We start from the raw sequence: 22,481 nt of genomic DNA, 5'->3' as shown, positions 1-22,481 counted from the left end.
TGCATGATTATTTCAAATTTATTCATGCATGATTACTGGCAAATTAATCTTGGTTCTGACTGAATAAGGCAAAGCGGAAGATTGCTTAGTTTTTAAGCATTTTTGATTTAATTTATATTTGAGTGTAGTGGTCCGAAAAAGAAAAAAGCATCCCTACACTGATAAATTAAACTATACCCATTTTGCTTGAAATTTAATTAAACTCAGTTTAATAAACAATCAATACGCAACTAACGATTTTAAATTGGCTCACTACTTGACTAGCCTATTGGTCCCAAGCAAATCTAAAGGCCCAAACGCAATGACGACGGAAGCGGAACGGCAACGGCAGCGGAAAAGCCCGATCTGAGTAAGCCTACTTGTCGGATTGAAAACTAGTTAGATCCAAATCGACTTCGGTTAGGCATCTTGATGTCATTAGTGACAACTGTCAAACTTTCCGTTTCCGTTCCGCTTCCGCCCACATTGCGTTTGGGCCTTAACGGCCCCATTCTATTCGAAATCCTACACTGATAAAATTTCAAAGATTGTTTTTATGTGTCCCACACATGAATTTTTGCAATGTGATCAACAAATGATATCTATTTACCCCGGACAGACTATGACTTATATCATGTAATATAGGCTGTCTTGCAATGAACAGTCATACATCTTGTTTTCACTGGAAATCCAATGTATGAGTGCTCATTGCAAGACAGCCTATATTACATGATATAAGCCATAGTCTGTCCAGGGTATATGTGTCGGACGCATACTTAATATGTGTACAGATAAAAGCCATGTGTAACCACATATACTCTTAATTTGACTCATAAATTTCATGTGTGCTTCTTGGTGGATTTTGTTTATGTGTGATCACATGAAAATCATATGGAATTTCCCATGGAAATTCGTCAATCAAAATGTGTGGAATTTTATAAGTGTAGTACTACCACAAACGAAGTTACAGACGACTTTCTCCGAAGAAATTAATTAAAATAAGGTGGTTCTCTGTAATAGAATTTTAGACCACTTTCCGCCGCTCACCGCCAGGTTCGCTAGTATTTTTGATTTGAATTAATTCAAGTTGGTTTTGTGTGCAATGATCTGGCAACTCGCGTTCTCGCTCGCGTTGACGGGGTGCTGTTTTCTCACTCATCGAAGGAAATTTTGATTAGAGTGAGAAAGTAAGGAACAGTCAGCGCGGGAACCGTGTGCGGTACTATAGGTGCGGCAGAAAGAATGTAGTCGACTCCTTCGTTCTCACGGTGTTCTTACGCATGATCCAACGTTACGTCACACTAGATTATGCATAAGAACGTCGTGAGCAAAGTTTGTATGTTTGGGAGCCTCTTGCATTCAACTCGCATTCGTCCTCGAGTTCGTGTGGAAGCCATTCAGAGCGGAGGTGGCCAGGAGCGTGGCATTCGAAGTGGAACCGTTCCGACTCCACTGGTCGTTGGATTGGGGGAAGCCTGTGAAATCGCTAGCCGTGAAATGGAGTACGATCACAAATGGATGGAGTTCCTCTCGAAACGCCTGATGGACCAAATCTTCGCATCGCTACCGAAAGTCATCCGCAATGGCGATCCAGTTCATTCTTATCCCGGATGTATCAATCTGTCGTTTGCATACGTTGAGGGTGAATCGCTGTTGATGGCGCTGAAAGACGTTGCCCTCTCGAGTGGGTCGGCTTGCACTTCGGCTTCGCTGGAACCGTCGTATGTGCTGCGTGCGATTGGTGCCGACGAAGATCTGGCTCACAGCTCGATTCGCTTTGGCATCGGACGGTTTACCACCATCGAGGAAATCGACTACATAGCTGAAAAGTGCATCAAGCACGTGACTCGACTCCGAGAGATGTCCCGCTGTGGGAGATGGTCCAGGAAGGTATCGACATCAAGTCGATCCAGTGGTCGCAGCATTAGAGCGGACGGGTCGGGGCATATTTTAAAGAGAGATTTGATTTTGTATGTTCTGCTGTGTATGGTTGAATTCAGTGAGGGTTTTTTTTTAATTGTTAATCATTGATTGTGTTATTAACACATCCACATTTGGTAGTAAGTAGGTATTGAGACGAGAGAAAAATAATGTATAGCTTTGCTACATATGCTATTAGAGACAGCAATAAATCTTAAGACAGTGAAATCATTGTGAGTATTTCATCATTCACTTGGCGAAAAAACTTCCTATCAGCGATTGTTTGAAATAGTATAAACTTTGTTAGTTCCCGTCAAGGACGGCGTTGTTACGACTACGCTAAATTCGCAAATCTGAGGTATTCGTGGACTGCCATCTCAGATTTGCTTTGGCGCGGATTAGTTCCACTTAGGGTTAATTCAACTAAGTTTCGATTCTAATTATTTGAAGACTCCAGGAAAATCTACGTTTAGAAAGACCTTCTATTATTTAATAAAGAAGTAAAGCAGTAAAGTTATTAATAGTTGGTTGGGCAAGCTAAAATATCATTTAAAAAAATGTGTTCAATGTCGATAAGCTTTCCGCAAAATCCGCACTTCAAAAGCTATAAAACCGCACAAAATTTGCGACACTTGTAACAGCCCTGCAGTTGGCTTCGGCGTGCCAGAGAATACCTAATCCACCTAACTGGACCTGAAGAAACGGAAAGGAGCGCGACTGGGATTAGACGGGCTAGCCTTATGAAGCTCTCTACTGACATACAATATAGCATGGTTGCAGCAACCTTATATTTCACCTATTTGTCCCTAAAGATCACTAATTTACACCCGACACCCTAGGTAGGATAATGTCATCGCAAATAACAACAATTCCCGTTGAATACATAGTGCGAAAAATGCTCTTGAATTACCCCAAACCGTCTCATCACAACCTACGCCTCGGTCAGCGTGGCCCGACCGATCGTTTTCGGCATCTTTTTATTGGTGGAATCCTCGAGCTCCTTCGGTTTGTAGTAATGCGGTGCCGCCTCCAGCAGCCACTTGCTTTCGATTTCAATCACCGACCGCATGTACTCCTTCGTCGTAAACACCAGCTCGTGGTACAGCACCCAACGAGGCAGTTCTTCGAACAGTGCCGAATTCGGATGGATCATCACCGTCTGATTGTGCTTGGCCGTTTTGTAGTGACCCCCCCCCTTAGAGAGCCGAGCGACGTGATAAAAGTACCCGGCTGTAATAGCCTTCCGGATGTTGGTCGTTTCCGGCAGACTGGAAACCATTTCGATTTCGACTCGCTGCATTAACCCAACCAGCTGCTCCCGGACATCGCGAGCTCGTTTCATCGAACGGAACTGAATGAAATTTTCGTAACACCACTGAGTGCTGTAGTCCGATTCGGCCCATTGATTGTAGACCTGCATCAAACTCAAGTGGTCCCCGTGCATGTGGTTGAAGTTCTTCCGGGCCGTATCTGCGTGGATGATTTTATCTTTCGGTCGGTAGAAGATGGCTCCATTCACCGATAGCATTGCAGCGATGGCCACCACCTCCTCGGAACATTTGTACTTTTCACTAGCAAGCAGCATTTTTGCCATCATGGGATCGACCGGAAATTCCGCCATCCGTCGTCCAAGTTTGGTCAATTCACCGTGGTGATTCAATGCCCCTAGGGCGTAAAGTTGCTCCAATGCCAAAACCAACGTTTCATGTGGTGGAGGATCGAGGAAATCGAAATGAAGCAAACCGTTGATTCCAAGAGCTTTGAGCATTAGCACGGCATTGCCCAGGTTTATGCGCTGAATTTCCGGGACGGTGTTGTCTTCCAGCTCGTGTTTGTATGCCCAGGCTGTGTACAGACGAAAGCACTTGCCAGGGGCAACGCGCCCTGCTCGACCTGCACTTTGATTGGCAGACGCTTTCGAAATGGGCACGACCATCAGGGTCTCCATCCCGGTTCTGGAGTTAAAATTATTTTGCTTTGCAAAGCCCGGATCGATCACGTACATTATGTTATCGATGGTTAGTGATGTCTCGGCGATGTTGGTGGCCAGTACGACTTTCCGGGCGTTCGGTGGAGTTGGATCGAAAATTTTCGCCTGCATGACCGAGGGCAGATTGGCATAAATGGGAAGGATGAGTAGTTCCTTGAGTTTGGAACCCAACCGCTTGACGCGATCCTGGAGCATCTCCTGGCAGGCTTCGATTTCCTCTTGTCCTGGAACGAAAAAAAAAATGTAATTTTTTAACATCGCATAGAAATAGACCGACTTACCAGTTAAAAATACAAGAATGTCTCCCAAGAGGCTGAGTGGCATGAATCTGTAGAACCGACACCACACATGCATCGATATAATCTGCTTCCGGTGCTTTGGTGTAGAAGACATCAACCTAGAAGAGAAAAAGTTAGATTTTACAGCAAAACACAAAGCAAGTCAAATCTAACTACGTACCGGAAAACGACGACCAGGAATACGGAATATGTTCGCATCATCGAAGAAATCCGAAAACTTTTCCGCATCCAACGTGGCACTGGAAATCAGTAGTTTCAAATCCAACCGAAACCGCGCAATGTCCTTCACCAATCCAAACAGAATGTCCGTGTGCAACGTACGCTCGTGAGCTTCATCGATAATCATCACACTATACGAAGCTAGGTCCGGTTCCGAAAGAAACTCCCTGTGCAACGTACCATCTGTCATGTATTTAATGACAGTCCGCTCGGATGTGCAATCCTCGAAACGAATACTATAACCAACTTCGTTGCCCAACTTGACGCCCATTTCCTGTGCAACACGTGCCGCCACGGACATCGCTGCCACGCGACGAGGCTGAGTACATCCAATCTTCTTGCCGTCGTTTGTAAACCCAGCTTCATAGAGATACTGTGGAATCTGTGTCGTTTTTCCCGAACCCGTTTCTCCTTCGATAATAAGAATCTGGTGTTCTTTTATAGCGGCTATGAGATCCTCCTTGAATGGAAAAACTGGAAGTGATTTCTTCGTTTCCTCAATGTCCATCTTCTTCCTTTCCGCCTCAGATACCGGTGCTTTCCGGTCCTTTTCTTTAGTTCCATCCAGTCGGAGTGCCTGGACGAAATCAATCTGATCATCCAACAGCAGTTCATACTCTTCAGCACCAGCACCACTTGCGAACCTCTTCGTTTTTGAAAGTAAATTTCACGCACAGTCTGACGTTTGCTTACGGATTTTACCATAGGAGTAAAGAGCTATAGATTCGCCGTCAAGGCCAATTGGCGTTGACGGCGACTCTGTAGCTCTTTACTCCTATGAGAAAATCCATAAGTAAACGTCAGACTGTGCGTGAAACATGGCGGACTTTGTACTATCCTTTCACTCCACCGAAAATTCCCATAAGAAACTGTCTATATTTGCTGAAAGAGCAAATTTTTCGACGGTGCCGTCAACGCCAATAGCATCAACTATATACTTTAAGCTAGTACATATGAGTAGATAGTGTTGCCGTGAGGTACACTGAAAAATTGAAATAGCAGGTTAGTCACCAAAGTTTTCGAGCCGCTCCGTCTGTCACTTCGTTTGTGGTACTACGGTACTACACTATGTTTGTTTTGATTCGATATGAAAGTTTGACAGATAAAATGAAGGGTTCGTGGATTTTTCTATGTTTCGAGGGGTGCATCGGATACCTTTGGACCGAAGATAGTATCAGAGCTGAGCCAAAAAGTTGAGCTCGTTTCTTTGGGACCTTCTGGTCTTAGAGTTACCTCTATGGATTAATCATATCGAATAATTAAAAATTAATACTCTCTTTCTAAAAAATAAGCATCTGATATTAATCCCAGTTTAATCAGGGTTGATTAGATTGAAGATAATCTTTTTTGAATAAATTTTAATCATTTTTGATTCTATTTTCATAATTTTTGATTGAATTTTAATCTTTTTTGATTATATCGATCGAGGGGCACGCAACACAAAGAACCGGTGCGTTGAAGTTTAAATGCAATCAAATGTACTTAAAGTAATTAATGCGTTCTTCGTTAAAATTTAATTTAAAATTTTCTGCGTGTAGCTGTCAGTTCCACTTAAAATAATCTCTTGGATCATAAATAAAACAGCAAAAAGGGTTATATTCCATTTAATTCCACTTAATTAATTTTTGTATCCATGACTTCAGTAGTACTGACAGTAATTAAAATTATCTATCCTGGATGATCAGGAATAGATTCAAAATCCATTTCGAATTTTCGTTTTTCTTCCGACATCAGTTGTGGAGGAGGACGATACAGGGATCGGACACATACTTAATATGTGTACACATGAAAGCCATGTGTAATACATACTAAATTTCATGTGTGCCTCTGGGTGAATTCTGTTTATGTGTGGTCACATAAAAATCATGTGGAATTTTACATGGAAATTCGTCAATAAAAATGTGTGGAATTTTATTAGTGCAGGGGGTTTCCGGATCCATGACTTCGGATTTGTTGCGGGCCGTTTTCAGTTGATTGGCATTTTTTTTCCGAATGTAAACAAGAAGGAAAAAAATGTAGGGCACGCTAAAAATCGTTAACCCAAATTCTATATAAGCATATATATTTTTGTTGCAAACATGTCTTTAATTTATTATGAATTATTCATATGTTTATAGAATGAACATTTATATTTCTGATTTAAATGAACAAAATTCGGTTCCGTGTAGAAATCTAGAATGTGGGAATGATCTGGTGTTAATGGTGCTTTTTAAACATAAACAAAGCAGAAATTTATAGGAGAATAAACTGCCAGTTCTACTGTGATCGGTCAAAAGTTCTTGGCAAACAAAAAAGTCAGCTGATCGCAACCACAAACGAAGTGACAGACGGAGCGGTTCGAAAACTTTGGTGACTAACCTGCTATAGCAATTTTCAGTGTACCACATGGCAACACTACTACTGGATTGTACCACATGGCAACACTAAATGTACTAGAATGTTTTGGTTCTACCAACAATCAATACGAAACTAACGATTTTAAATTGGCTCACCACTTTAGTAGCCTATTGGTCCCAAGCAAACGATTAACGTACCCTATTCTAGTTGAAATTCTATTACTACACTATGTTTGTTTTGATTCGCTATGAAAGTTTGACAGATAACATCAGGGGTGTGTGGATTCATGCAGAACATGCAGGGGTGAGTGAAATAGCTTGGGACTGCTTGGGACCGTTGTTCTGGTACTGAGTGAGCCAAAAATAATAATGATTTTCTTCGGGACCCAGTGGTCTTAGAGTTACCTCTATGCTTTTACCGCTCTTAGGCTCTGAACCATTTGGCGAATTTTTTTTAACTTATCGTTATCGATTAACCCTGCTATCCGAGCATGGTTATTTCTGACAGACAAGAAGTTAAATTTTGACGACCATGGCTCGAAAATCGGTCGATCGACAGCACGGGGATTTTCGAACATAAGAAATAACTTTCAAAATGTCACTTTTAACCACGAGTTAAATTTAACTCGGCAAATGGTTCACAGCCGTAATAGAAATTAAACTTTTTTTTTTCAGTGTGTCTTGCGTGCAACTCACAGGTTCAAAGTCATTATAGCATTTCACTCACCCACTGGGCAGCGTTACCAAAACATCTCTTTCTGTCATTCTTTGTTCTCCTTTGTCCTCTTCATTCGGACTTCTGTTTTGGCGCGAATCGACCGCCATCGCATTCGAGCATCTGCGTTTCTCGTCGCTAGTGTTGACTTTGTATCTTGCAAGATTTAATTTTCTGTATGTTTTATAGTTTTTGTTAAGCTAGCATTTAAAGTTTTACTACATTTTGTTCAGTAATTCTTGTTACTCTAGTGGGTCTTGTTTTCTTTAAATTTCGTCAACATGCAGCGGGATTACTCAGCCGATAAAGGTGAGCGTTCGTTGAGTTCTACTAGGCAAGTTCAAGCTCATGCTTCTTTGGATTTTTAGAAACGATCATAAGCTTCCTGACCGAGTTCTACAAGGAGGACGATGATGGCAAGAAGATCTTCGTGTACGCAAGGCAAATGACAAATATTGCCCACCGGGAACAGGTCGGACTAACGATCGATTTGGACGATGTCGCCAGTTACAACGATCAGCTGGCTGAGGCTATCCAGGGCAACTGCCGACGTTATGTGAAGCTGGTTTCCGATACCATTTTCGAGTTGCTGCCTTCATACAAAGAACGGGAAGTGATCAACAAGGATCCGTTGGATATTTACATCGAGCATCGTCTGTTGATGCAATCTCGCATGAGGAATCCTAACGAACATCGGGATGCTCGGAATACAATTCCGTCGGAGTTGGTCAAGCGGTATGAGGTGTACTTCAAGGCATCGAGTTCATCGAAAGCGGTTGCTATTCGCGAAGTTAAAGCGGAAAACATTGGTAAACTGGTAACGGTTCGAGGTATCGTAACTCGTTGCACGGAGGTGAAGCCGATGATGACGGTGGCGACGTACACTTGCGACCGTTGTGGCGCTGAGACCTATCAACCGGTGACGTCCATGAGCTTCATGCCTTCGATTGATTGTCCCTCGGAGGATTGCCGTGTCAACAAAGCCGGTGGAAGATTGTATTTGCAGACTCGTGGATCGAAGTTTATGAAGTTCCAGGAGTTGAAAATTCAGGAGCATAGCGATCAGGTTCCGGTTGGTCATATTCCACGTTCGCTGACGGTTATGTGCCGTGGAGAGATTACGCGTTTGGCCCAACCAGGAGATCACGTTGTGATCAGTGGCATCTTCTTGCCGCTTCAGAGAACCGGATTCAGGGCGATGGTTTCTGGATTGTTGAGCGAGACTTTCCTAGAAGCACATCGTCTGGTTTGCCTGAACAAGTCGGACGATGGGGATACAAGCAACGATCTGACTCCGGATGAGTTGACAGAATTGGCAAAGGATGACTTCTATACTAGGATCGCTAGCAGTCTGGCACCGGAAATCTACGGTCATTTGGACGTGAAGAAAGCGCTGCTTCTGTTGCTTGTCGGAGGCGTCGATCGTAGTCCGGATGGAATGAAGATTCGTGGAAACATAAATATTTGTTTGATGGGAGATCCTGGAGTTGCCAAGTCGCAGCTGCTGGGTTACATTGATCGCCTTGCTGTCCGCAGTCAGTACACTACGGGCCGTGGTTCTTCTGGAGTAGGTTTAACTGCTGCCGTTATGAAGGATCCACTTACCGGTGAAATGATGTTGGAAGGAGGTGCGCTGGTACTAGCAGATCAAGGAGTTTGCTGCATTGACGAGTTTGATAAGATGGCAGATGGCGATCGAGTCGCTATCCACGAAGTGATGGAACAGCAAACGATTTCGATTGCCAAAGCTGGTATCATGACCTGTTTGAACGCCCGAGTTTCTATCCTGGCAGCGGCTAATCCGGCCTACGGACGGTATAATCCACGTCGTACCATTGAACAGAACATTCAACTCCCAGCCGCTCTACTTTCCCGTTTCGATCTGCTGTGGCTGATCCAGGACAAGCCGGATCGTGACAACGATCTTCGACTGGCCAAGCATATTACATTCGTTCATAGTCACGGAAAGCAACCCCCGTCTCGCATCAAGACGTTGGACATGTCCTTGATCCGTCGGTACATTTCGCTTTGCAAGCGCAAGACTCCAGTCATTACGCCGGAACTTTCCGAGTACATCGTCAACGCCTATGTGGAACTGCGCCGGGAGGCACGCAACAGTCGCGATATGACCTTCACGTCCGCCAGAAATCTGCTGGGAATTCTTCGTTTGTCCACAGCTCTGGCACGCCTCCGTTTGGCCGATGAGGTAGATAAGGATGATGTTCAGGAAGCCCTTCGATTGCTGGAAATGTCCAAGGACTCGCTGAATCTGACCGAACAGAAGCCCACACAGTATGTTTCATTTGGCTTTTGGTTAAAGGTAGTATGTCTTCTAAACATGATTTTTTTGTTTTCAGCGTGCAAAACACCTCGGACAAGATCTTCGCCCTGGTACGTGAACTGGCCGGATCGAGTAAAACGGTCAAGATTTCCGATGTCCTGGAGCGTTGTACCACCAAGGGATACAAGCCGGATCAGATGGACGCTTGTATAGAGGAATACGAAGAGCTCAACGTGTGGCAGGTCAACCAGACGAGGACTAAGATAACCTTTATTTGAATGCTCTTTGGCGTTGGGTTTAAGAACTTTACATTTAACTTGCATGTTTTCGTCGCTTTATTCTAGATAATAAGAATTTGTGTTTATGCTATCATTTAAAGGCCAAGTTCCGGTTTGCAGTTAAATACTTAGTTTTTTAAACGTATTTTCATACCTATAGTACAATAATAGACGTGAGCGAAAAGGCTCTCGATATGCTGCGCCACCTTATGATCAATAAAACAGTGACTTTTCTAATACAATTTGTATGGTTATTTTGCTTAACACGAACACGTTGTGGTATTATGTAAACCATTTGTGGAATGGTTGTATCATTCACCCATATTCTTGTTTTCGTTCAAACCGTATTTTCCATACAAAAAACTTTTTTTTTGTATGGAAAATACGGTTCGAACGAAAACAAGAATACGGGTGATTATCTTCCGTTTTTTTGTCTTTCGTCATTTTTTTATAAAATCATTTTAGTTGAAATATTTTCGAACACGATTTTCCTTTCAACGATGATAAACATAAAATGTACAAATCCTAGAACCTCTCACCCGAGCCTGGGTTCAATCCCAGTCGGCGCCACAGGGATCTTATGAGGCAAGTAAAGGCGTTGGTCCCCGGTTCATGAGTTGATGGGTCTATAGGTAGGGTCCAGGTGTGGGAGATGTCTCCCTATATTCGGTAGCATTGCTTCTCAGCACGGAAAACAAGATCGACGGAAAACAAACTAAAGGGAAACAAAAATACAAAACCCAGACTGCCTATAATCGCATATCAGTCCCATTTGGATTTTCGTCAATTTCACAACAACATTTTGCACTATCGGTTGGATCTACTTTCATATTACGCGATAAAATTTCATACTTTGATAGAGCTCCCTCTCCCCGAAGGTGGGTGGAGAAAACAAAAAAGTAAGAGGTATCTAAGACACGACCTTAGATTTGACGTAGGATTACGAAAGGTAACTCGTTATCAGTGAAAAATTTCGATAGGTTGAAATTCGAATGCAGTTGGAGAGTTCTGTTTTTGAAGTGCTCTGTCGATGTTCATGTAGTACAAGCCAATCCTGGACGATATGTCTTGGATTCAAGCTTTTATTAGCCATTTGTGGTCCTGAAAAGGACCGATGGGTTGGAAGCTTGGAAGCTAGTTAAGAATAATACGGTGGAAATTTTTCCTCGATGTTTTTGGAAATGATAGCGGTGCGGAAATGAAATATGTAGGGGAAATGGATTTTTAGCGATGGGCCTAATCTTAGATCCATAGGCCAACAATAGAACCATTTTCCTTATTAGGGAAAACACATCAATCACAGAATCTGAACCTACCGGACGGTACCTACGTTTATACTTTTTGATGCAAATTTTAAGCCCTTTCTTATTAGGGCAAGGTTTTTTTTTTTAAATTCTTTATTATAGAGACTTTTTGCCGAAGGCTAGTTCATCTCTTACAAAGTTTTTTGTTTGCATAATGCTCTTAATAGGAGGGGCTTAAAATTTGCAAAACGCATAAATATTGGTACCGTCTGGCATGCTCAGTGCTTGATATCAATATTCGGCGACTGTGTTAGGGAAACCACTTCTCCCATCACGGAAACGCCTCGTTTCTGATGACAAAATTACGCATTTACGTGCATAAAACGCACGATATTTTTTGTTTTATTCAATAGATAGGAGAAATGGCTCTAATATTGGCCTATGGATCTAAGATTGGGCCCATCGCTAAAAATCTGCTGGCTATCAATTTTATCTACCGGTACCGTCATTGGGATCTGATTCTCTTTAACAAATGTATGGTGGTTCTGAAAAGGACCGTTTTGTCGTGATGGTTGAGTAATGCTGAGCTATTCGAAGGGGGCGACACATCTAAATCTCACTTTTAGATGCTCAAAAAATCTCACACTAGCGAATCAATCTTCGACATATCTTCTTGCATTTCTCGTATTATCTTTTTGCAGGAAATCTTCAGAATCGTCATCAATCTTCTTCCTATCTACTCAGCGTGCGAGTAGCTAGCCACAGCACAACACAATCTTTACTACAGCGTAGATAGAGTCGTCCCCCTCGGAGCTATTAGGGTGTTCAACGCGGATGAGGCTGACGAGCTGTATGTTGTTTGGAGCAAGGGTGACATGCTTGGCATAGATGACCCGCAGCGACTCACGAAGAAACTGATTCCGATCCATAGCGGTGCGGCTTCTTAATCCTTCTATGGAAGCTCATGTGGGTCCTGCAGCACGCTGCTTGCAGGCTGCCTTTCGTTGTGTACAGGAGAACAATGTTCAACGCCACACGCTGAAAGCACTGCTGCTGCTGATGATGCTGCTGCGGACACCGTCGACTGGACATCGCCACACAAAGTGATTAAATGAGCACCGTTCAGTGAGACAGGATCGAATTTGATTTTTAAATTTGTGTTAGGGAATGCGCTGTTTGCAGGCAATCGGTGATAATTTTGATCACCATTGCAACACTTTGTGTAGTGATCTAACGAAAATTGATAAAGTGTTCATTTAAGCAGATTGGTAGATAAATTTCCAATCGTTTGGCTTGTTTAGAATTAAAATTCATCTAATATTGACAGAGTTATATGTGGTCAAAACCTGACCTCTTTTCGTAATTCGTTCGATTTTGGTTTTTTGAAATTGCACCTCCAATATGTTGCCGAAAGACGTATTCCTACGTCAAAATACAACTCGGTAGCAGGGATTTCTACCTAAATTATCTTGCAACCCTTGCTAGAAGCTAGCATTTCACATGACTATTACTTTTGATTCGATTTAGTGCAAAATAATAATTCAGTGCACACACGGAACATAAAGGTGATTGAATTTCTGTTCGATTGCAATACTCTCAAATTGAATGTAGTAAGAAGAAAAAATCCTTTGAAAATTCTAATGGGAATGTTCGATTGGCTCAGAATTTGACAGTTAATTTGACATTCTCTCCGCCCATCTCTCCCGCTCAGTATTTCTAGTTTCTCCTAAAGAGCCTGAATTTATAAAGAGGCGACATCTTATCCATTTGACAGGTCTTCTGCTCGATTGGAATGACTTTTCCTATAACTTTGACAGACAATCGATTGTTCCAATTTTGACATGTCGTCTCTTTATAGATTCAGGCTCTTTAGTTTGTCCCATCAAGCAAAGTAATCGCATATCTATCCCATCCTCAAATTTAATCGTGCAGAGGTGAAGCTACAAGTTCTGAGATTTTCGAGTTGCCATATTTTTCGCTGATATAACAAAACATGCAAGCTTCAATGCAACTGATTTTAACTTGATAAAAATATTAATATATTGTATATGTTTCAAATGTTCATGGAAATCGCACTTCGTAGCTTCGACTGCCATTTTCTCAATGCCCACTTTTTCCGTACGGGACTGATATGAGATTATGGGCAGCAGACCTTTCAACATTAGACTTCAAACCGCTCGAACAAGATCTTAATTATCCCCTGACGATAATAAGTATAGAAAGTGACAAAGTTGACTGAAATCTCTCAAAAACTGTCCCAATTGAATTTTGATCAGATTCGATCAATTATGTGGTTTTGAGTTATTATTGGTTATGATTTTTCAGCTTTTTTTTTCGATGAGGTACACTAAGCATTCGATGAACAACTTGCGATAATTATGTCTATTTGTCTGTGCTTGTGGTATGATTAAACTCGTATCATAGACAAACAGACATAACACATTGAGTATTTCTCACTGTTAAACATCGTCGCTAAAACATTACCGCCATCTGTTAAGTACACTGTGGTGGGTAGTACGCTGAACAGATGGCGGTAGTGTGTAAACGTCAAACTCAAGGGAAATGGCTATGCGCGCTACACGTGGCAGTACCAACAATCAATACGAAACTAACGATTTTAAATTGGCTCACCACTTTAGTAGCCTATTGGTCCCAAGCAAACGATTAACGTACCCTATTCTAGTTGAAATTCTATTACTACACTATGTTTGTTTTGATTCGCTATGAAAGTTTGACAGATAACATCAGGGGTGTGTGGATTCATGCAGAACATGCAGGGGTGAGTGAAATAGCTTGGGACTGCTTGGGACCGTTGTTCTGGTACTGAGTGAGCCAAAAATAATAATGATTTTCTTCGGGACCCAGTGGTCTTAGAGTTACCTCTATGGCAGTACTACCAACTACGATACTTTTAAATTGACCGTTAAATGCTGCTTCGATGAACAACTTGCGAGAGTTATGTCTGTTTGTCTGTGCTCGTATGACAATCCCAAAATCAATGGTGGTTCATAAATACTGAAAAAATGTTGAAACATTAGCCGTGAAAAGTGGCGAGGGGGGCGACACATCTAAATCTCAATTCTAGATGCTCAAAAAATCTCACACTAGCGAACCAATCTTCGAAAAATCATCTTTCATTTCTCGCATCTACTTGCATTGTGCTTCATCTTTTTGCAGGAAATCTTCAAAATCAACATAAATCTTCCTTCTATCTACTCAGCGTGCGTGCAGCTAGCCACAGCAAAACACAATCTTTTCTGCATCGTAGATACACACTTAAACAGAGACCCTGAGTTCGGTAAAAAAAATTACCGTCTTAGATCGGTAATCCTAAAAATTACAGATGTTTCGGTATTTTCTCGCTCTATTGCTGAAAACTGTAAATAAAATTACCGAATTTCGGTGATTTCATTTCAATTCAACGAAAACGGTAAAAAAAATTACCGGCAGATCTGTAAATCAGCTTCATCACTGACTTCGGTGAAATATTTTACTGAAGTTTCGGTAAACAAACCGTTCCATTACCGAGTTCGGTAGTTTTCACAGCGAGAAACGTCAAATTCACCATATTGTGAGTCTATCTATAGAGTCGTCCCCCTCGAAAAGTGGTCAACTCACCTCGAATATGTTTAGCTGGATTGACAATTGTATGGTCTCGAAATTGAATAACATATTAATTAAGGTGGACCTCTTTGAATCAGAGAAGTTGAAAACTAATCGACCTATTCGGGACAAAACCACTGTACTCCTGCATTGGATTTCTACAACGATAAAACGTATTAAGTCTCTGAAAAACGTGTGCATTTCAATAACTTTTCATCCCAGTAAATATAAATGTTATCGTGTGAATAATTCACATTGAGAAAACAAAACTACAATGGACAGCCTTATGGGGTTGTACCATAGAGGTAACTCTAAGACTAGAAGGTCCCGAAATAACGTGCTCAACTTTTTGGCTCAGCTCTGGTACTCTCTTCGGTCCCAAGCTAATCGATTCACCCCTCGAAACATAGGAAAAACCAATAACCCCTCATTTTATCTGTCAAACTTTCATAGCGAATCAAAACAAACATTGCGTAGTGCTAGAATTTTGACTAGAATGGGGTACGTTAATCGTTTGCTTGGGACCAATAGGCTAGTCAAGTAGTGAGCCAATTTAAAATCGTTAGTTTCGTATTGATTGTTGGTTGTACCATAGAGGTAACTCTAAGACAAGAAGGTCCAGAAGGAACGTGCTCAACTTTTTGGCTCAGCTCTGGTACTATCTTTGGTACCAAGCTAATCGATGCACCCCTCGAAACATAGGAAAATCCATGAACCCCTCATTTTATCTGTCAAACTTTCATAGCGAATCAAAACAAACATAGTGTAGTACTAGAATTTCTACTAGAATGGGATACGTTAATCGTTTGTTTGGGACCAATAGGCTAGTCAAGTAGTGAGCCAATTTAAAATCGATAGTTGCCACCGGTTGGTTGTACGTAATGGTTACGTAGGACTACGTGGTCTTATGTAATAAATGTTATTTTCTAACTGCAGCAGGAGCGTGTGTTTTGTGTATGAATAGGAATTTCATCGGGGTTCTATCTGTTTATTCTCTTTAGTATGACTATGATTAACCTAAAAAGAACCTTTTGATATGAATTTTAGTTGGGATATGTACAGAAATTTAACTCTTTTGGAAAATCTTGGTGGCCCTGAGAAGGGCCGATGGTAGTACCACCAACAATCAATACGAAACTAACGATTTTAAATTGGCTCACCACTTTAGTAGCCTATTGGTCCCAAGCAAACGATTAACGTACCCTATTCTAGTTGAAATTCTATTACTACACTATGTTTGTTTTGATTCGCTATGAAAGTTTGACAGATAACATCAGGGGTGTGTGGATTCATGCAGAACATGCAGGGGTGAGTGAAATAGCTTGGGACTGCTTGGGACCGTTGTTCTGGTACTGAGTGAGCCAAAAATAATAATGATTTTCTTCGGGACCCAGTGGTCTTAGAGTTACCTCTATGGTTGTACTGGCTTAAAGCCTTTGAAAAAGGATGATGACGTGTAGGCAGCTAGATCAGCAAAGCGGACCGGACAATCCTATATTTTTCGGTTCAATGATTGGGCATTCGCAAGAGTCTCAGCCCGTCTGCTGCTGGACAGGGGTTGAACTGGTGTCTGCGACAGTTTGGAAGGCCGCAGAATATCTGTGTCCACCCTGCTAAAGCTCCTCCCCTTTTTCGATTTTCTCGTTAAACTCCTTCTCTCAACAAGTTGGTAAATCTTAGCCTGTAGCAGAAAGGCGTTTAACCCTTTTTTCGGTGAATTTATGATCCCGTTTCACGTCATGGTTCTTCTATATGCCTGTTCATATAAATTAGTACTTCTATTTATTTTCTCTACCGCGCTAAATCAAACGAGTAGAAATAAGAAGGGTTATTGGTTACGCGCTCGAATAATTGAAAATTCGATTAATATTTAATCGAATAGCTGACAAAATTTTTATGATTAATCGTTAATCGAATAATTGGACTTTTAGGCATCCCTATAAAATAGTGTAATTTCATGTGTTTGGTGGTCCTTTATGTCGAACAGCAGCATTGCAACCAGCGTTGCCAGGTTGCCAGATTTATCTGGCACAGCCAGAGAAATTTAAGCTCTGCCAGACAGATTTTTTGAGAAATCTGGCAGCTTACTATGTTAATTTTCTGTGTCAGATTTTTGCCAGACTTTTTTTTCAGGTTTTGCCAGATTTTTTTTTCAAAATAAGCCCGGCATCTCTGATTGCAACTAGCAAGTGTAACCCAAGAACTAAAAGCTGTGCGATGCCAGTTTTTATTGCTATGGCGGCTACTGAATTAAGGGGCTTAGAAGCAGAGTGGTGAAAGTCAATTCTCTTCATCGATTTTCTCTTTTTATGACCATGGCTTCACTAACCTATTTCGCACTATTTCTGCTATGCTTTTCTATCATCCAGAAAAACAAACGTATCAATGAATGTGTTTGCCGTCGAGTTATTAACGAAAGGGAAAGTCCATGAAGAGAATCGATAAAAATCACTTGCGCCCCTGCTACCAAGTTTGGTTACAAGATTACAACCCTGGAGAATACGCAATTGCATCCTCCCTATTCGCACACACCCGAAGATCGGAGGTGAATGCCACTTCGACTTGTTTCGTCCACTAGCAACTCTCTGATGACTGTGTTGGGGAAGCATATGCATGTACCTAATTGGTGGATTTGTTAGATATTTCAACGCTTTTGGATAATGCTTGAGCTCTACCACTTTTTCAAAAGTTTCTTGTTTATTTATTTGTCTGCATCAACAGGCTGTGTATAGTCCCAATGATGATTTAAGTAACCTATATAGGTAAGTCAAAAAATAAAAACTAAGAATAAAATACATAAATAAAACACACAATCATTCACGGTTAACTGTGCCAGAAAAGAACGATGAGAAGTATCTTCGTAGCAGCTGTCGAGGCATATGGAAATCGAAGATGCCCGAGACTCGATTGAACACTCGTTGCAGCCCACCTATTGCATTGTTCATGCCATAGTTTGTGCGCTGAAGTGGCAATCTCAGCATAACGTTGTTACGTAGCGCATGGGGTTGGACGTTAATGTTGACTTGCCCCAAGATTGCACTGAAATCAATTCTACCTTGTAAAGTGTCCGCAATGAACAGGGCCCTAGAGGTGTCTCTTCTAGTTCGGAGAGGCTCCAGATCAATCAGCTGGCAACGACTTTCATAGCTGGGCAGATGAAATGGGTCTCTCCAAGGTAGCTTCCGCAGAGCGAATCGAAGAAAACGGCGTTGAACGAACTCAACTCTCTCAGCACCATTGGACCACAGAACAATATTCCAGAATGGATCGCACCAAGGAACAGTACAGTGACTTCAAACAGTAGATATCGGAGAAATTCTTTGCTATCCTGAAGATAAATCCCAATGTCCTAGACGCCTTGTCGACAACGTACGAGATGTGCTGCTTGTACGTAAGTTGAGAATCCAGAATAACACCCAGATCTTTCACATGGTTCACACGGTCGATTACAGTGCCGATAAGTTTGTATTCAAATGTGATTGGTTCTTTCTTCCGAGTAAAAGTGATCACAGAACACTTAGTGGGGTTAACCACCATTCGGTTCAAATTACACCAGCTGGCAAAGGCTTCGAACTGACGTTGAAGGAAGTGACAGTCATCAATCGAGCGGATTCGTAGGTAGATTTTAAGATTGTCTGCATACGATAGTCGTGGGCCTTCGATGATCAAGTTCACGTCATTGAAGTAGAGTAAGAAAATCAAAGGTCCCAGGTGACTTCCTTGAGGTATTCCTGACGTAGCTAGATAGATATTGGACCGGTTGTCACCAATGGCAACCATCAGTTGCCGATCAGTGAGATATGAACGAAACCATTGCAAGAGGTTGCCGCTGACCCCAAGTCTATGCAACTTGGCAATCGCGATGGCATGGTTTAGCTTATCGAAGGCAGCTGACAAGTCGGTGTATATGACGTCTGTTTGAGTCCTCTCTGCCATGCTTTCCGTAAGATACGATGTCAAACACAGCAGATTTGTGGAAGTAGAACGACCGAAAGTGAAGCCGTGTTGATCACCACTTAGATACTGCTTACAATGAGACAGTAGAGGCTCCATGATAACTAACTCGAATAACTTCGAAACTGCACTCAACGATAGGAAACATATGTGCGAATTTCCAACAAGATGGAAATGTACCACTCGAGATGGACAATCGAAATAGGTGAAGCATGGGCATCAGCAAGCTGGCGATATGCTTTTTCAGGAATACGGATGGAACGCCATCGGGTCCTGGATTGAAGGACGACTTGAGTTGTGATGCGGCAGTGGAAATCATCTCGACGTTGACATCCATCGCACCCAGTGTTTGACCGTACAGTGGAACATTACTAGCTGCTAGGGCAACGTGTTCGTCAGTTAATCTCTCATTCGTGAAAACACTGGCGAACTTCTCAGAAAACAAGCGACAGATCTGCTGAGGAGTGGAAGCAACTGCTCCATTCAACACCATTGAAGAAGGTAGGCCGGATTCCTTGCGCTGCTCATTTACGTAATTCCAGAATGACTTCGGGTGCGACTTGAGTTTCCTCTGAATCCCTCGTTGATATGTTGAAAATCAACTGTGCTAGCGAGCGTAGAAATATTTTTGATCTATTGGTGATAAAATAATATTGAAATTGGTCCAGGGGCAGCTGGGTTATTAACGTTCAAAATCTTTCATAGTTTCGTTACATGTTCCATTTTTGGTTTTCACAAAGTGTACCCCCATATCACAGACGTAGCCCAACATCAAAAACAAGGTTTAAAGAGATAATGAACATAATCATTTCTATTCAAAAGTAGGAGATAGTATCTCAGCCTGGCCAATGATCCCAATTACCTCCCAAGTCCCACTTCCCCCGGTGTACCTTATTGTAATTCACTGGACGCTAAATTGCGCTTCCGCTGGAAGTAATTTGAAGTTAACGCAGAAGTGCTCATTTGCTAAGCGAAGGGGTAGGAAAGCTTTTGAAAATTATGCTGTGAACAGGCATGGAAAATCATTTACATTCATTTCGTGCATTCATTTACATTCATTTGCTTCTAACTTTTTTCATCAACAGAATTACGTAAAATAATGTATGGAGCCTTTGTAGGTTTTGTTATTAACATTTGTTATTTTTTTAACAATTCAAATCCGTATCTCTTATGCAGGACAAACCAGAGCGAACAGAAGCCACTACTGTTTTTCAATGAATGTATTTTACATTCACTGAAAAACAGTAACAAGTTCTGCCCACTCTAATTCGTGATGCATAAGAGATACAGATTTGAGTTAAGGGCAACAGTTGAAGCTAATAACAAAACCTACTAAAGCTCTATGTACATCATTTTGCGGAATGCTGTTGATGAAAAAAGTTAGAGGCAAATGAATGTAAATGAATGTAAATGATTTTCCATGCCTGGCTGTGATGTCTACTATTTTGCTCTTTGTGAGACTCTTATACACCGACATAGTAGAAATGTAATGTTATTTGTGATACCGATTATATCTCTTAAAAACTAATTAATCCACACGTAATAATTAAAGACATAAAATACACGTGGCCTATACTACTCAACATCAGCGATCAGCAATTAAAGACCGGCCTCGTTTTCTAATCACCTAATTTGGTCAAATTGTGAAGCGGGTAGATGAGTAGGGAGACACAAAGGCAAAGTCATCTCTTGCTGAATCCATAAAGCATGCAGGCAAAAATATGAAGATGTAGGCGGCGACAAAATTAATCGACATCGATTAATCACTCGCGCCTCTTTTGGTGCCATAATCAGTGGCATCCTCAAACCAGACCGTGCGAATAATTAATATTTGTGTGCGTGTGAGAAACGAGGAGTTCGCAAAACACCCACTCTCTGTCACTGGCAGGCAGAATGACCCATTGAATGTTGGATGTTTGCTTTTAGCCATGTATGGGCCATTTAGCTACTAACTGTTACCGATTTCGTAGATTTTCCGCTCGTGTGGTTTAAACTGGTTTTGTCAGCTGGCTATTTTTGAACTTTATAGTTTCTGTTCAAATGTTTCCACCTTTTCCAGATTCTAGAATGGCAGACTTTGCTCATCAAAAGTTAGAACTGTATCTTGGTGAAAAGTTGGAAATGCTATTTAAACTTCACCTCTCTGAAGCTGCAAAACAATTTTCTACCATGATGACAACCAATTTACCGTGGACAATCATCGACTATGAGTTTGCTCACATAGCTCACAATAATCAAACTTTGTCCCGTCAAGAAGAGTAAAACACAATATTGCTTCTCCCGTGAATGCCAAGGATGAGAAAAACGGAGTTGAACAAAGCGGAACTGATGGCAAACCAATTTTCATTCAACAATTTTTCACTTCTTTCATGAGAATCATCTGCGATTGGAATCCCGATGGAACGATAAGAAGCAAAAGCACAGTTGGGTTGCAGCATCAATGTACATTGGGAGATGATATGACGAGAGGATAATTCTAGATAGAGCTGGAATTAGGGCGAAACAGCTTTTGTAAACAATGACTTCTCTCGATGATTTCTAGAAAGCCAAGACTCGCTCACTCAAATCAACGTCGCCATCGGGTAGGGGAAGACTTCCCCTTCCCGTTGGCTATGTTAGTTTGCGTGGGTGTGCCTTGAGCTTCGAGAAATCATCTACAGAAGTCATTATTTACAAAAGCTGTTGCGCCCTAATTCCAGCTCTATCAAGAATTGGTCTTCAATATTGTATATTACCATTGGCATTACCTATTATTGAAATAAAAAACAATTTTGGTTGTAAATCAACCTATTAACTTCACTTTCATCATATAAAAAAAAACCACAATACGCAATCGCAACGTATGTATTGAACTGCAGTACCTCTCAGTGGCTGTTTGCTTCTGACAAACAAGCATATACTAAATCCATTATCGCTTAAACTACACCGTCAATCACTTCGAACAAGAAACATATTGCAAATTGATCGGTTTTTACCATTTGTGGAAATTTTCATTCTTCATTAACACCATACCAGCTTACATTTCTTACCCCGCCCGCAAGCCCAAGCCTCTTGCGTTGCCTGTTCTCGTCTCGACACTCAAACGGACGAAGCCCTTTTGGCCACACAACCCACCAACCGGACCGACTGACACACGTTCAATCATTTCACTTTTTGTGCGGTTCTGGGTTTCTGCTTTCGATTGAGTTGAGTGCAAGCATGCTGCCAAACTGTCAGTTGCAGTTTTACTGACGCGACGCGACCGCACCCTGGCGGAATGCGGTATGCATAAAAGCCCCCAAAATTGCAACCGCCGCTTATTCCGCTTCATAAACCGCCTTAAATGGAACGACGGCGACGATGGGTTACGAATACGATGGTTGCTACGTTGCTAGCCATATCGGTGTGCTGGAATTTCGGGTTAAGAAAAAGGAATGCAAGTCATTCCATATGCTTCCCATGGATGGTGTTACAAAGTTTAATATTATTTAATTATAAATTTATTGCCTTAATGAGCTTTCATCAACATTATCCAAGCAACATTTCAGGTTTTATCATCACCATAATTGTGTGAATTTCCTGATGTCATCTCATGAAAACAATGTCTGTCTACTGCCTTAAATTTTAACATTTGAAGATCATATGTTTTTTGGGTATGAAACACTAATAACTTTACAATATCAA

At 41.6% G+C, this 22,481-nt stretch overlaps 1 protein-coding gene and 2 pseudogenes across 1 annotated transcript; 2 read left to right on the top strand and 1 right to left on the bottom strand.

Annotated features, from left to right (window-relative positions):
* Positions 1 to 1,272: 1,272 nt before the first annotated feature.
* On the top strand, positions 1,273 to 1,987 carry LOC135702045 (cysteine desulfurase-like; annotated as a pseudogene).
* Positions 1,988 to 2,071: 84 nt separating this feature from the next.
* LOC135702062 (probable pre-mRNA-splicing factor ATP-dependent RNA helicase mog-4) lies at positions 2,072 to 5,065 on the bottom strand (annotated as a pseudogene).
* Positions 5,066 to 7,572: 2,507 nt separating this feature from the next.
* On the top strand, positions 7,573 to 10,234 carry Mcm7 (minichromosome maintenance 7). Its single transcript, XM_065223013.1, has 3 exons — positions 7,573 to 7,767; positions 7,827 to 9,750; positions 9,816 to 10,234. Exons 1-3 carry the CDS (start codon positions 7,740 to 7,742, stop codon positions 10,015 to 10,017), a joined length of 2,154 nt encoding a protein of 717 aa, XP_065079085.1. The 5' UTR covers positions 7,573 to 7,739; the 3' UTR covers positions 10,018 to 10,234.
* Positions 10,235 to 22,481: the final 12,247 nt, after the last annotated feature.

This window comes from Ochlerotatus camptorhynchus, unplaced genomic scaffold (assembly GCF_037179485.1).
Source record: "Ochlerotatus camptorhynchus isolate MF236.1 unplaced genomic scaffold, CSIRO-AGI_Acam_v1.1 ptg000183l, whole genome shotgun sequence".
NCBI classification, from domain to species: Eukaryota; Metazoa; Arthropoda; class Insecta; order Diptera; family Culicidae; genus Ochlerotatus; species Ochlerotatus camptorhynchus.
The sequence above is the reverse complement of the archived record's forward strand: the minus strand, read 5'-3'. Positions and strand labels throughout refer to the sequence as shown.

Excerpts from the sequence above, each read along its gene's own strand:
- Mcm7 (XM_065223013.1), top strand. The coding sequence starts at position 7,740 with ATGCAGCGGGATTACTCAGCCGATAAAG. Across the intron at positions 7,768-7,826 it reads GGATTACTCAGCCGATAAAG|AAACGATCATAAGCTTCCTG; the intron begins GTGAGCGTTCGT and ends TTGGATTTTTAG. Across the intron at positions 9,751-9,815 it reads ACCGAACAGAAGCCCACACA|CGTGCAAAACACCTCGGACA; the intron begins GTATGTTTCATT and ends TTTTGTTTTCAG.